The sequence below is a fragment of the Gobio gobio genome (genome assembly GCF_949357685.1).
Source record: "Gobio gobio genome assembly, chromosome: 17".
In the NCBI taxonomy this organism is placed as follows: domain Eukaryota; kingdom Metazoa; phylum Chordata; class Actinopteri; order Cypriniformes; family Gobionidae; genus Gobio; species Gobio gobio.
In genome coordinates, this window is record NC_137110.1 from 31,471,582 (window position 1) to 31,487,578 (window position 15,997).

Here is a 15,997-nt window from a genome sequence, read left to right on the forward strand (position 1 = left end):
AGGCTAACGTTACAACTGCAACGTACAGTTATAGCCTAAAAATATAAAGTAATGAAACTTATCTTTGCCCTCAGCCTAAACGATTTGCCAGGGAACAAATTATAGATCCATGAGACCAAAGATCGGCCGTTACAAGACGAATTATAGCTCGAGACACACCACAGAGACATCAGAGCCAGCGGTAGACGGCAGAAGGACTGGCCGAGGAAAGGTTGCCCTCGCCGGCTTTCACGTGCGCTGAGCGCGCTGTCCGCTGGAGCTCACAGCTCCGACAACGGCAGATAAAATGTTCAAATAGGCACTGTTTATGTAAATAAACCACAGATTTGAGCTTTAAACAACTACATTATCGACTGAAAAAGTCTTAAAACTACGTTTTGTCACACATTAACAGTAGATATGAACAAAAAAAAAAAGACATGTAAACACAGCCCATGTCAGCCATTTCTCAACGAGACGAGCTGCTGGCGGAAGCCCCGCCCATGACGCGAATTCGCATCTGTTGTGCATTGAATGCCACGCGCGATTCGCGCGAGTAAACTCAAAATGTACACGCGTCCACCTTCGCGCGATTAGTGCGAATTATTCGCGCGAATCGCGTCCGGTGTGAACGCCACATTACACACCACGCAAAATCGACGCGCTACATGTTAACAATATTCTTTGTTGTATTTTCCTGTCAAAATAACGGAGTTCATTTGGAATTATTCAGCTTTTAAGAACAAGCAGAAGATATGCCGTTTTTTTCCAGTAGTGGGCAGAACTAATGTGCAAACGGCAGTCTCGTTGGCTGGCGCTCGTCTTTTCCTGTCCCTGTTTTGATGTCAGCAAATCAGTTTGAGCGAATGCTGTCAACGTGATTTAATATTCCTGAACCCAGCAGCTCATCAATCCTTAGTGCGTTGTATATTGTTATTAGTAGTAGAATTAGTAGTACTATTATTATCTTTTAATAATATAATATAATTACTATTATCTATTTTTTTTACAGAAACATCAACAATATCTTAAGCACCACCACCAGTCCAAAGTTCAGTTAAATGACAAATATGCATTCATACATGGTTACCAACAGTTTTAGTTCTAATTACTAAAGTTCTATCATTAAATAGTGCTTGATTATCATAATATCATAACATAGTCTAATGCTTGATTGACTGATGTTAAGCGTGTACGTTCAGATATTTGAAAAGCTGTGCCATTTTACAAAGATATTGATACATTTATATATATATATATATATATATATATATATATATATATTCAAATTCAAAATTGCTTTATTGGCATGAATGTAATTCGTGCAATATTGCCAAAGCTAGGAATATATGAACATTAATAATATATATATATGAACATAAATAATTATACATGAACATTAATAATAATATTAATGATGATAATAAACATCAATATAATAGAGGAAAATATTACAACATAACTTAAACTTAAATAAACAGTGTAACAAATTAGAACATTTGATACCACAGTATTTTAACATATATATACACTCACATGTACTGAGGGTCACTGTGGTGGACGGTAGGGAAACACACTGAGGTCAGACGCAACATACACACATTACACACACATTCACCTGCTGTCTCTCAGGCTGTGGCACACACACGCGTATCTCGCAGCCAGTGCTGCTGTCTGTCCCTCTCCTAATATTATCTTTATTTGATCTACTTCAGTCATGGCTGTAAAGTTTTTTATTAATGTACTGAATTTGTTTAAGTAGAGGTCTCTTATGGACATGTATATCTCTCCTGTCCTACAGTGAACACACACCCTTTGCTCTCTGGGTAACCAGCTCTTTCTGTGTCTGCCCATCTCGATGGCCAGACTGTGTGCACTGAGCCTGTACTTGGTCTCTGCTTTGTGTCTCTGACACTCTGCAGATATTCTTCCAATTCATAATATGACTTTAGAGTTCGATAGAATTGTAATTTACTTTGTAATTTAGTTTCCTGATCCCAATGTTCCAGATATGTATTCTTAGATTGTTTGATGATTTGGTTTATTCTGATGTTTGTGTGAGAAGCAGTGCTGGTCTGAGACTGGTTAGTGTTAGTAGAGTTAGTCGGGTTAGTCAGTCTCAGAACCAACTGACTGAGGGGACTTTTTTCGGGGTTCAGTTCTTGGGTTTGTAACGCTTTAAAATGTAGCCATTCTGTGGGACTTGCTTTTAGGTGCATCCAGAATTTGAGGGCTCTTTTTTGCAATATATATATATATATATATATATAATGTATATATACAGTGAGGAAAATAAGTATTTGAACACCCTGCTATTTTGCAAGTTCTCCCACTTAGAAATCATGGAGGGGTCTGAAATTGTCATTGTAGGTGCATGTCCACTGTGAGAGATATAATCCAAAAAAAAAAATCCAGAAATCACAATGTATGATTTTTTAACTATTTATTTGTATGATACAGCTGCAAATAAGTATTTGAACACCTGAGAAAATCAATGTTAATATTTGGTACAGTAGCCTTTGTTTGCAATTACAGAGGTCAAACGTTTCCTGTAGTTTTTCACCCTGCACACACTGCAGGAGGGATTTTTGGCCCACTCCTCCACACAGATCTTCTCTAGATCAGTCAGGTTTCTGGTCTGTCGCTGAGAAACACGGATTTTGAGCTCCCTCCAAAGATTCTCTATTGGGTTTAGGTCTGGAGACTGGCTAGGCCACGCCAGAACCTTGATATGCTTCTTACAGAGCCACTCCTTGGTTATCCTGGCTGTGTGCTTCGGGTCATTGTCATGTTGGAAGACTCAGCCTCGACCCATCTTCAATGCTTTAACTGAGGGAAGGAGGTTGTTCCCAAAAATCTCGCAATACATGGCCCCGGTCATCCTCTCCTTAATACAGTGCAGTCGCCCTGTCCCATGTGCAGAAAATCACCCCCAAAGCATGATGCTACCACCCCCATGCTTCACAGTAGGGATAGTGTTCTTGGGATGGTAAGCATCATTCTTCTTCCTCCAAACACGTTTAGTGGAATTATGACCAAAACGTTTTTTCTATTTTGGTCTCATCTGACCACAAGTCTTTCTCCCATGACTCCTCTGGATCATCCAAATGGTCATTGGCAAACTTAAGACGGGCCTGGACATGTGCTGGTTGAAGCAGGGGAACCTTCCGTGCCATGCATGATTTCAAACCATGACGTCTTAGTGTATTACCAACAGTAACCTTGGAAAGGGTGGTCCCAGCTCTTTTCAGGTCATTGACCAGCTCCTCCCGTGTAGTTCTGGGCTGATTTCTCACCTTTCTTAGATCATTGAGACCCCACGAGGTGAGATCCTGCATGGAGCAGCAGTCCGAGGGAGATTGCCAGTCATGTTTAGCTTCTTCCATTTTCTAATGATTGCTCCAACAGTGGACCTTTTTTTCACCAAGCTGCTTGGCAATTTCCCCGTAGCCCTTTCCAGCCTTGTGGAGGTGTACAATTTTGTCTCTAGTGTCTTTGGACAGCTCTTTGGTCTTGGCCATGTTAGTAGTTGGATTCTTACTGATTGTATGGGGTGGTAGAGGTCTTCACGGAGACCCGTGGACCCGGGACCCGTACGGGTTCGGGTCTATATTTTAAATGATCAGCCGGGTCCGGGTCGGGTCCTTCATGCATATTGTGTACAAACATGAGAAAAAAGTAAGTGCTGTCTACGTGTGACGCACTGTTGAAGTTTGATTTGAACTTATATTTAAATAATATATTTCAAATCAGCAACAAAATCTCAGGTGAACTGTCACAAATGTTTTCTATGATGTTCAAATTGCGTAAAAAAGCTCATATTTCAGGTTGCTCCAGCCACCGCGCTTGTGCAGTCTCAAGCGCGTGTCATGTTTCTATGGCAACCCGAGCTTCCGCTGTGATTGACTTTAATAATAATATGAATGAACCGTCTTATTTCTTAAAGTTTTGGTGAACAGACTCGGCTCACAGAGATTATAGCAAATAAATAATGCGGACGTCAGCGGCCACCGAACGAGCAATGGTTATTATAGTTCAGAAAGGCAAACAGTCAAAGTTATTATGCGAGTTAACTTGATGAAATGCAAATCTGCAAAGACGCATTTGTCATCCGTCACCATGACATAAAGTGGACTTTTAAAGCTGAAATGATGAGTGAATTAAGCATGCTTTGAATAACAAGAGAGGAATAACATGCATTACATCCTTGCCAAAAAGTTAAATCCATCACAAGTAACGTTACAAGGAAGGGAGACGACGGCTAGGTAAGACAAAAAGTTATATTTTTCATAACTTGTTTATTGACTTGTTAATATCAGTTATTGTGGAATATGTGACAATCGACTCCAGTCGGGTCTGTGTCTTCGCGCCGGGTTCGGTTCCAGCTTTTAAATAATAGACGGGTCCAGGTCGATTTCGGGTACTACGTTTTTGGCATTTCTCGGATCTGCACGGGTCCGGGTCCAGCGTTTGAAATAATAGACGGGTCCGGGTCGGTTCCGTTAAGCACATTACGGGTCTCTTCGGGTTCGGGTATGAATTTTTGGACCCGTGAAGACCTCTATGGGGTGGACAGGTGTCTTTATGCAGCTAACGACCTCAAACAGGTGCATCTAATTTAAGATAATGGAGTGGAGGTGGACATTTTAAAGGCAGACTAACAGGTCTTTGAGGGTCAGAATTCTAGCTGATAGACAGGTGTTCAAATACTTATTTGCAGCTGTATCATACAAATAAATAGTTTAAAAAATCATACATTGTTATTTCTGGATTATATCTCTCACAGTGGACATGCACCTACGATGACAATTTCAGACCCCTCCATGATTTCTAAGTGGGAGAACTTGCAAAATAGCAGGGTGTTCAAATACTTATTTTCCTCACTGTATATATAACTGTATATATAATAATCAAATATATCAGTCTGGCGACTAAACGAATAAATTTACTAGCCAATAGCGATTCTATTGCCAAGGTGTGCGTAGAGGTTGCTAATAGGGCAGAGATTGTCACCAGTGGGCGGGGCTTGTACTGTGACGTCACAGTAGGGGCGACGACAAAAAAAGAAGTGGATTGATTTTTACCATAATAGGGTGGTTGGTTACACATACTGCAGAGACACATTTATCGTCCAACACCATGTAAAAGTGAATTTTGCATAATAGGTCCCCTTTAAAATATATCACTGCCCTTGTTTTTCTCTATGGCATGTTTATAAAAATTACTTAAATGTCCTGATTGAACTAAGGCCTAATCCTGGCTTAATCTAAGCCCTATCTGTGAAACCAAAAACCAAACCTGTGGGGCCGGTTGCATAAACCGTTTAGACTAGTCTTACAAGTTAGACATAAAATTTTTTCTTTAAGACTGTTCATAACTTTTTAAAATCAGTTACATAAAAACATAGACTGGCCTAATTTGATAAGAAAAGTAAGACTGAATGCCACTTGCCTAACTGCTAGTGGCTCATACTAGATCTTAAGACACTGTCTTAACATAATGGCTTAGTTTATGCAACTGGCCCCAGGCCTATGACTTTTACTCAAGTAATGGAATTGGTGACTTAAGCTAGTCATTTTTTCTGTAAGGTATCTCTACGCTTACTTAAGTATGGTTCCCTTTCGAGAACGGTCTCCCGACATTAGGGCTGCTCGATTATGGAAAAAATCATAATCACGATTATTTTGGTCAATATTGAAATCATGATTATGTAACACGATTATTTCACATGACTTTGGGAATGTGTTGTATTTATTAAAAATACACCTTTCAACAATTCAATTGAAATTGTAACATTTGTTGTACTTTTTGAACTATTAAAATAAATAATATAACATATATTCAAATCAAAATATAAAAGTATTCACGTAAAAATGATAACCACAAATAAATAAGATCAACAATATGGTTCGGCTAGATATGCTTTTCAGGTACGTCTAACATTAGTTTTCAGGTACAGAAATGTATCAAATGTAAAATAACATTGCATATTTGAGTGCATAAATTAAAGATTAATCCTATTAAACTTACAAAAGCTATTCAATCAAGAGCGGTGAGTGATGTCCTTGTCTTTTGTTATTTGACATTAAACAGACAGCAGTAAAGGCTACTGCCTCTTTAAGACCTAATGATCGGATATGCGTCGTCTTTATCGACTGTATAAAGTTCACTTAAGGCATATACAGACTATGTCTGCTAGGATACTCATCAAGATGGACATGTTGACATACGTTTTGTGTGAGTTTGTCCGTTCAAGAGCAAGACTTGAAAGAGAACTCAATATTTGCGCGCTGAGAGACGTGTGCGCGCTCTCGGATGAGTGCACAGAGACACATTTTCTCACAGCGCGCTCGGCTTCTCATTCGCGTCTTCAGGCACTAAACCCGGGTGATGACGGCGAAAACGACTGGTCATATTCGAAAATATGGCAGCACTCGCATTCATTAAACAAAGTTTACAAAGAGAGAATTATTTGAAAAATATGAGGGGAAAAAAGGACGTTTACACGGCACCCCTGCTCTCGTCAGTTTTTGTTTCTTTATTAGATTGTCATAGGTAACTCTGTTTAATTTTCAAGTGGTTAAACAAATTCGTGGTGTTCCCTTGCGTTGCAGCCACTACCATGTAGCAAATCTTGCACGTAGCATGTTTCTGCTCGTCGTCTGATTCCTCGAAGCCAAACTGTTCCCAGACAACGGAGTTAGTTTTGCCTTTTTTGCTCACCAAACGCTGCTGTAACTGCTTTCCTTCTGCCATCTTTACTCGCGCCGAGTTTTTAAATTCCAGCGGATGATATGCACACGAGTCTCGAGACTCACGACCTGAGAGAGATTTGTGGCTTCGGGAGGGGCGGACGTGCGCGTTTCATTCAGAACGCAAGACAAAATAAGAGTGTTCTTGCAAAACTGAACATGGCAAAATAATCGTTTTTTCTCGATTGTACTATTTTGGTGATCGTTGGGAGGCAAAATCGAAATCGAAATTCGATTAATTGCACAGCCCTACCCGACATGGCGTCAGAAGCTGATGCTTGGGAAGTTGATGCTTGATGCTTTCTTCCAACATTACTGAAATCCTATTGCACAACGGCAGTGAAGTTGAAACTCTCACTAGCCAATGCCAGTCAAGACGGCAAAGTGGGACGGGGCCCTTCCACTATATAATGCGCCGCCTTGGTGGCATTAGCTCAGAATCTTCCTCTTTCATGGACTACTACAATACTGAAGACAGCTGTGGAGAAGACGCTAGAAGACGGATTTCCCTTTTGGTCGAACTGCCCGCACTGTGAGAATTTTCCAGTGCGAGTGCTTAGAGCTCGGAGGAACACCACTCTCGGGGAGTGCTCGTGGCATCGTCCCACGCGTGGGGGCATTGCCCCAATCGTGGGGGCGACCACACGTGGGCTACCACGCGGGAAATAGGAATATCGACTCACCTCCCAAGGTGGGAAATTTTTACTAAGTTAGATGGCGCGGAAGCCCGGGGATACACGCACATTCCGCCCGTCGAGGAATCCAGCACCAGGGTTTTTCCTGGGTCAAAAATGGTCTTCGGTGGTGGATGACAGACATGGTTATCCATACACACACACGCACACACAGTAAAAAAGTCCCCTACCCACGTGATCTGCAAGCGCAATACTGACAATACATTTTAAATAAATTCAAAGAAAGTTTGTAACTTTTGCTTATCTTATTTTGATCCCACATGAAAAAATACTATAGTATATTAAAGTAAAATTACTCTAGTAAATACTATAGTGTTTTTGAACCGTACTATAGTAAATATACTACAGTAAATAAACAAAGTGTAGTAAATACTATAATATACTACAATATACTACAATTTACTGTAGTATCTTTACTATAGTATGGTTCAAAAACACTATAGTCATTTTACTATAATATACTATAGTATTTTTTCATGTGGGATACCTTGATGTTTGTTTTTGTTCCTCATTTTTACACTATTTACTGATAATTGTTTTGGTAAATAATCATATCAATATTTAAAAGTAGTATTTAAAAAATGAACAAATAGCCTAATTTTCTGCCATATACAATTTCATAAAATTATCAGCTAGCTAACAACAACTTTGTTCTGGGTTCACCTCACTCCAGTCTAAACTGAGTGATTTATAGGCTGAGTAAATGAGTAAATTTAAATTGATTCGTGAGTTCAATGTTGGACACTGACAGATCAGTTGTTCTAACCAGTCGTTAAAATGATTCGGTTCAAAGGAGTCATTAGGTTGCGAATCGGACATTAGCAGACGCTTTGTGTGCGAATCAAGAAAAAAGCCAGGCAAAGACTGTACCACCTGCGCCAGCTGAGGAAATTCAGGGTTTCACCAGCCATCCTGAAAACTTTCTATCGAGGGGCGATAGAAAGTGTCCTGACTCAGTGCATCACAGCGTGGTACGGGAACAGCACCAGTCGCGATTGCAAAGCCCTGCAAAGAGTGGTGCGCTTATCCGAGCGCATCTCAGGCTCAGCTCTCCCGTCTCTGCAGGACATCTACACCAAACGCTGCAGAGGTAGAGCTACCAAAATCATCAGAGACATTAATCACCCTGCAAACTCTCACTTCACCCTGCTGCCATCTGGTAAGCGCTTCCGTAGCCTGATGGCAAAGACTGAAAGACTCAGGAGGAGTTTCTTCCCCCAGGCCATCAGACTCCTGAACTCAGTCACGTGACTTCACTTCACCCCGCACACGCATAAACATCCAGTTTATACATTAACATTCACATACTGCCATTGCACTGCACTTTACGTTCCTATTGTTACTGTGTAACAACCTGTAATAAACCTGTTTGCACATCATACTCCTGTTTGCACATTATACTCCGATTTGCAATTATACCTATTGCTTGCACATTATACTTCTCTATATATAAATATATATATATATTATGTTAACCACTTATTTTTAAGTCTACAGTTTATCTCACTTATCATATCCACTTACTTTATATTTTATATTTTAATTTTATTTTTTTTTTTTTATCTTATTTCCTATTTTTTTCTTACTTGATTTATTTATAACTCTACTTATGTTAATACTTTATTCTAATTTTATTCTATTTCTATTTTAATTTCCCTTGTGTTCTTGTAACTGTTATTTGCACTGTCCATGGAGCGGACCTGTTTACATTTCACTGCCAGTTGTATATTGTGTATATAACTGTGTATGTGACAAATAAAACTCTTGAATCTTGAATCTTGAATCCCGTCTGTTAGAACATCGCGAAAGATTTGTCAACACACAGAAAACACTTCATAACTGGACACGATTTGTTTCCCGTTTATTGAAAGTATGGTTTATGTCAGCTGGTCAGAGAATCAGTCAATGTTTTTTGAGCGCATTTCACACCCAGCGGTAATGAAAGGAAAACATCGTCAGATAGCGCCACGTGCAACATGGATTCGGTCTTCCGACCTTTTGATTTTGATTAACGTAATATGTGAAATATTAGAAAGCTAAGGATGCTTATTTTGAAGACAGGGCTGTGTTCGAAATCGCCCCCTATACCCTTAAATAGGGCACTATTTGAGTGAACATCCATTTTTAGTGGTGTCCGAAACAATAGTGGACGTTTTTGAGTGCACTCATTCAATCCCACCATGCACCGCAATAACGAGTGTACATTAGATACGCGCTGGAGAATATGCTTGTTCGATGCCCGATCGGCGTATGACAGCAAAGTCCCGCGAGAGCATTTCGAGAGCAAACGAGAAACAACTCCTTATGCTTTTGAAACGTTCTCTCACTCAACCAGATGGTGTACTCTCAACGCACTGAGAGTCGCGCCCTGAATGAATGAACTTACCGCTGTCCGATTCGCCCTATGTACCCTCATTCTCCATTACTCCACTACTCCAAAAACGAGCCAACAAGCTTAAAGTTAACCCTATAACTCTTTACTTGTGTGGCACTGAACTTACTTGGAAAGGGGAATAATAAAGTAACTAATAAGCATTTAATTAAAAAAATAACAATAATATTTGTATATACCGTAGTAGGCCTATATATTTCATACTTTATAGTAGGCTACTATTTATATTATGGGCGTCAGAAGCAAAAAAAAATGTTGGTGGGTCCTTTAACAGAAACATTTTACTTGAGTAGATGCAATTTACAAAAAATATATTTAAATATATCGGCTTGTTTAAACGTCTGGTTGACGAACACACACCTACGGAATACACAATCTTCATCAGCAGCAATAGTGTAGGGGTAAGACTCTTGGCGTTAAGATTTGATGCAAATTGATCAGAGGTTCGAATCCGCCTTTTACCAAACTCGCACTGATCCTTTTTTCCATCATATATCAGATCGGAAAGGAATTTATTTTCTATGAATATGAAGAAAATATTAGAAAAGTGAAAATAAAGCTACTAACGCGTTTAATCAGTGTTTATCAGGGTATGTAAACAGACGTGCTCAATTAGAGACGATACAAGTGAGTGGGCCCAATATCATTGGTCTTAAAAAGTGTGTGAGTCGATGCCATCTCCTGGCGAAACGCGGGAATTCATTCAATGCACGGCGCGACTCTCACAGTGCATTATGGGTATTCCCTAGCCGTCGAGCATACATCGGTTGCAAACTCGTTATTATGGTGCATTGTGGGATTGTTTGAGTGCACTTAACGTCCACTATGGTTTCGGACACCACTAAATGGCTGTTCCCTCAAATAGTGCCCACAGCTGAATCAATCGTCCATCCATCTTCCGAACCGCACTGGTCCAGCCCAATATCATGCATACAGGTATAAATTATCCTTTTTAAGATGATTATTATATTGTTTGATTAAGGTTACATGCTAGTTTCCGTAGCAGAGTTCAGGATAAATCTTTTCTTTATTACTGGAGCTGCCAAATAGCAAGCACAAACTGCAAAAACGGCAGCCTTTCCGGCGCACTTAGTGTCCGAAATCACTCACTCGTTTTCGAAGTGGACTATATCAGTGGACTAATGTAGGGAATAGTGAATGAGGGTATAGGGGGGCGATTTCGGAAACAGCCAGAGAGAGTGCGAGCGGGGGAGGAGCTCTTTGATCATTCTCTCTGTCACTCAGTTACAAGCGCAGCATCTATTCTACATTCATAAATCACAATAACTCATCAAATAAAGCTTTGGCGGGACAAAAAATTGTTTTGGCGGCCGGCAAAAAATTTTCAATGTAGGAAAAACCCTGAGCACACCTCTGCCTTTCTTCAGCCTCGCTGAAGGCGGGTGCTTCCCTGCCATCGAGCCCCTGCCGTCTGACTGCTCACATCGCATACAAAGCCTACGCCACCTACGCACACAAAGCCTACGCACACAATGGCGGTGCTCCAAGTATCCAGATTCGGCCCGGAGACTGGTTTATTTCAGTGGACCTGAAGGACGCATATTTTCACATTCAGATCGCCCCTCGACACAGACATTTTCGGAGATTTGCGTTCGAGGGCACAGCCTATCAATTCACGGTAATGCCGTTCGGGCTAGCCCTAGCCTCTCGCACGTTTTCAAAATGCGTGGATACGACGCTTTCCCCACTGAGAGCGAACGGATGCGTATACTCAGTTATTTAGACGATTGGCTACTTTTGGCCCATTCAGAGGATGTGCTCAACAGCCACAAACACGTTCTGCTACGTCATTTGGAGAGTTTGGGTCTCTGCGTGAATATGAAGAAGAGCGTGTTATCCCCCAGTCAGTCGATCTTGTATCTAGGGGTGGAACTGAACTCGGTCGAGATGAAAGCGTGTCTCGGTCAAGAGCGTACTTGAGATTTAATGTCTGCTCTGAACACTTTCAGTCTGGGCCTAACGGTAACGCTAACGGTCTGCCACCACGGTCTGCTCTTAATGCGGCCCCTTCAACTGTGGCTAAAAAAGCAAGTTCCGAGAAAAGCGTGGAAAATGGGCCGTGCCCGCGTTGTGGTCACACGCAAATGCTTGAGCGCGCTGAGGCCGTGGCAGAGTCCAGACCTGTACCTATGTGGCGTCGAGCTGGGAGCGGTTACGCGACGAAAAGTGGTCACAACGGACACGTCAACGATGGGCTGGGGAGCCCATTGCGACGGCGTACCGGCGTCGGGCTTCTGGACGGAGATAGAGAGAGCTTGGCACATAAATCGCCTAGAATTGAGAGTGGTCCTCCTGGCCCTTCGAAGCTTTCTCCCGTTAGTCCAAGGTCACCACGTGTTGATTCGTAAAAAAACAGACAACATCGCAGTGGTGTCGTACATAAACTGCCAGGGCGGTGTACACTCGAAAGCCCTGTACGAACAGGCGGCTCACCTCTTGCTGTGGGCCGATCGCCATCTGCTCCATCCGAGCGCCGCATGTTCCGGGCTACCTGAACAGCGGCGCGGATATGTTATCGAGGGACGGGATCCCTCAAGGGGAATGGAGACTGCACCCTGGGACAGTGAGACTGATCTGGGAACGGTTCGGGATGGCAGAGGTGGACTTATTCCTGAGCAGGGACGCACTGATGATGCAGTGGCCGAACACTAGTCTGTATGCTTTCCCCCACTGAAGATTTTGCCACAGGTGCTGCACAAAATCAAGGAGGAGAGAGCATCAGTACTGCTGGTCGCCCCATATTGGCTGAACAGACCGTGGTTCCCCGATCTGCTGGAAATTCTAACAGCACCCCCATGGATGATCCCGTTGAGACAGGCAGGCGGGCGGCTCGATATAGCACCCCAACCCCGAATGGTGGAAACTCAATGTGTGGGCGGTGTGCGGGAACCGGTAATACGAGGCTCTTTATCTTGCCGTGTTATGGACACGATTACAAAGGCGCGAACCCCCTCTACGAGATGCCTGTATGCTTCTAAATGGGCTGTATTCGTGAAGTGGTGTGAATCGAATGGTTGCGACCCGGTGAACTGTTCCGTGTCGAAGTTCTCGATTTTCTACTGCAGCGGATGGATGGCGGCAGTATGCCTTCCACTCTACAAGCTGAGCCATATCGCATTAATTATCGCAGGCGATACGTCCGTGATAATTAATGCGATATGGCTCAGCTTGTCAGTGAACTACGGCTCTGTGTAGTAAATGCCGCTCTATCTGAAAGCAGGTGATGGCGATTTACTACTAATCAAGGAACCGGCTTTACTGACGAGATGCGCCTAACAATGTCATGCGATATATCGCCCAGCCCAATGTCGCTGCTATTTCAGCCTTCCACGGTATCCTCGTGGGATCTAGCCTTAACTCTCGGGGCTCTAGCGCTTTCCCCCTTCGAGCTGCTTGTGTCTGTAGGCTTAAGGGAGCTTTCGCTTAAAACCGCGCTGCTGCTCGCCCTCGCTTCGGTTAAGCGCTTGGGGGATTTACAAGCGCTCTCTGTGGATGCTAATTGTATGCAATTTGGACCGGGTGATTGTAGCGTCACTCTCAAACCAAGACTGGGCTACGTGCCTAATTTGCTTTCAACATCGTTCAGAGCACAGGTGATAACACTCCTGGCGTTCGCCCCGGAGTCAGCAGTTACCTCTTCTCAGCATGTACTATGCTCAGTGCGGGCCTTGCAAGTTTATGGGCCTTGCGAGTTTATGTCGACCGCACAGGCGATCGGATCAGCTATTTTTGTGTTTTGGGGGCAGCGCTAAGGGACAGCCTGTCTCTAAGCAACGACTGTCGCATTGGGTGGTTGAGGCGATTGCATTGGCTTATTCCAGCAAAGAAATAGAGTGCCCTATTGGTGTCAGAGCACATTCGACTAGAGCAATTGCCTCCTCATGGGCATGGTCTAAAGGCGTCCCCATCAAAGACATTTGTATGGCGGCTGGATGGTCTTCACAGAATACCTTCGCCAGATTCTACAATTTGGACGTGTGCTTAGTAGCCTCTCAAGTCCTGGTGGTAGGTTCGAGCCATATTCTGCCTTCGGCTTCTAGCCACTAGTCATGGTGGGTGGTTTCGACCAGGTTATATAGATGGAATTCGGGGGCGGAGCCAGCGCCGCATTCAGACTGTGAGGTTTCCCCCCTTCGTACCAGGAAGCGAGTCTTGCGTATTGCGAGGTTTTGCGCTATTGTGGTATTTATCGACAAGGTACAAGCCGGTAATTCGCCTATGTCCTTGTTATATGCACAAGTTTACTGGCTCTTCACGTATGCCATAATGGCGCCCGCGGCGGCCAGTTGCCAGGTGTACAGAAGCATTATCGCTCACATGAGTCATCTCCCATTATGTTACACTCATACAATACAATTGCTAGTAACATGTCATACCCACATATAGTAATTCATATGTTCGGTTGGGGTTTGTTCTGTGTATGTTACACTGTTCATAGCTCCGCTGTGCCGAGCTTCTCTTTGCTGTTTGCACGGCGTTGTTCTATACAGTCCCCGAGCGTCTTCTGACGCCATGTTGAGAGACCGTTCTCGAAAGAGAACGTCTCTGGTTACTGTCGTAACCCTGGTTCCCTGAGAGACGGGAACGAGACATGGCGTAAGCTGCCGCGCTCACGGCTCAGGTCTGCACTGCACTGTTATTCAGTCAGAAGATTCTGAGCTACTGCCGCCAAGACGGCACATTATATAGTGGTAGGGCCCCGCCTCCCTTTGCCGTCTTCACTGGCATTGGCCAGTGAGAGTTGCAACTTCACTGGCGTTGTGCAATAGGTTTTCAGTAATGTTGGAAGGAAGGGAGACCCCCCCCCCCCCATCATATAAAAACCCATATAAACATTTGTTCATTTTTGAAATGCGAAAATATCATTTTAATCAAACCAGGAAGATTTATGTACTTCCATTGGAAGTCCACATAGCCAAAATTTTTAAATGTTTATAAAGAAAATTGAAGAGTCCAAATGATTCATGCAGTTTAATCCAAGGCTTCTGAAGAGACATGAGTGCTTTATATATTGAGAAGTTTTATACAAAGAACTCAAAAATGGTAAACAAGGAAGCTCAACCATACTTGCTTAATCCCTTTGGTTTTATTAAAGATATCTTCATATTTTTACTGTCCCTTGAATGAAGCTTTTGAACTGAGCGTTGATTGAAGCTGCGTTGTGAAATGTTCTTTCATAGGTATGGCAGCAGTGTCCCTCGATTTAGCGGTGGCCACAGTGTTCCTCCTTCAGGGAAGTTTGGGAACCCTGGTGAGAGACTGCGGAAAAGACACTGGAACCTTGATGAGCTCCCCAAGTTTGAGAAAAACTTCTACAAAGAGCAGTCTGATGTCACACATAGATCAATGGTAATTTGTGGGCATATTTACATGTTACAGTCTTAAATGTGTAGGGTTTTTTCCTTTAGTAAATCACTTTTGTTTGTTTTTGAAATACAGCAAGAAGTGGAACACTACCGCAGAAACAAAGAGGTGACAGTGAAAGGCAGAGATTGTCCTAAACCCATCATTAAGTTTCATGAGGCAAATTTCCCCAGTATGTGAACATTTTAAATGTAGGGCTGGGCTGTTATGGACCAAAAATCATATCTCAATATTTTTTTACTAAGTGGGCTAAGGCCCAATCCCAATTCTATTGTATACCCCTTCGCCTTCCCCGCCTCCCCCTACCCCTGAAAATATTCCCCTAAGAAATGGGACACCACTACTATACAATTACACATCATCATAACCCGTTAATTTTATTAGTGTCCTGTGACATTTAACCAGTATAAACAGCAATGAAGTGCGTAGGCTATGTGTAACAGAAATCAGGCACGAGCACGTTTAACAAATTACTCACTCCAAACAGAGTTTTGCGCTGTATTTGAACTTAATAAAACGGCGCTCATTTTCAGTTCAAAAACGTATGAGCCAGAGTTTCCTAAGATGATGCAGAATGATACAGAACATACAAGCCTGGTGAAGCCGCTTTTCCATCGGGCCAAACTGTTCTCTTTGTTTATTAACCGTTCCATTCCGTGCTGATCCGAGCCGGCCGGTATGGATAGGTTTTCATTTTCTACTGTGATGCTGCGATTAATGTTCATACGTTATACGTCAAGTCAGTCGTTGCCTTGGTAACGCAAGAGTTTACCGATGATATGTGATGTAAATTT

At 42.6% G+C, this 15,997-nt stretch overlaps 1 protein-coding gene across 2 annotated transcripts in view; it reads left to right on the plus strand.

Annotated features, from left to right (window-relative positions):
- The window catches only part of LOC307140905 (putative ATP-dependent RNA helicase DDX5), a 91,329-nt gene that overhangs the window by 15,069 nt on the left and 60,263 nt on the right, over positions 1-15,997 (plus strand). The window contains exons 2-3 of one of the 2 annotated variants that reach the window (XM_079840695.1): positions 15,020-15,188; positions 15,279-15,375. In XM_079840695.1, the coding sequence (XP_079696821.1) occupies positions 15,020-15,188; positions 15,279-15,375 (266 nt within the window). Of the gene's footprint in view, positions 1-15,019; positions 15,189-15,278; positions 15,376-15,997 lie in introns of those variants that run through there. The other variant, XM_079840696.1, reaches the window with a different exon arrangement.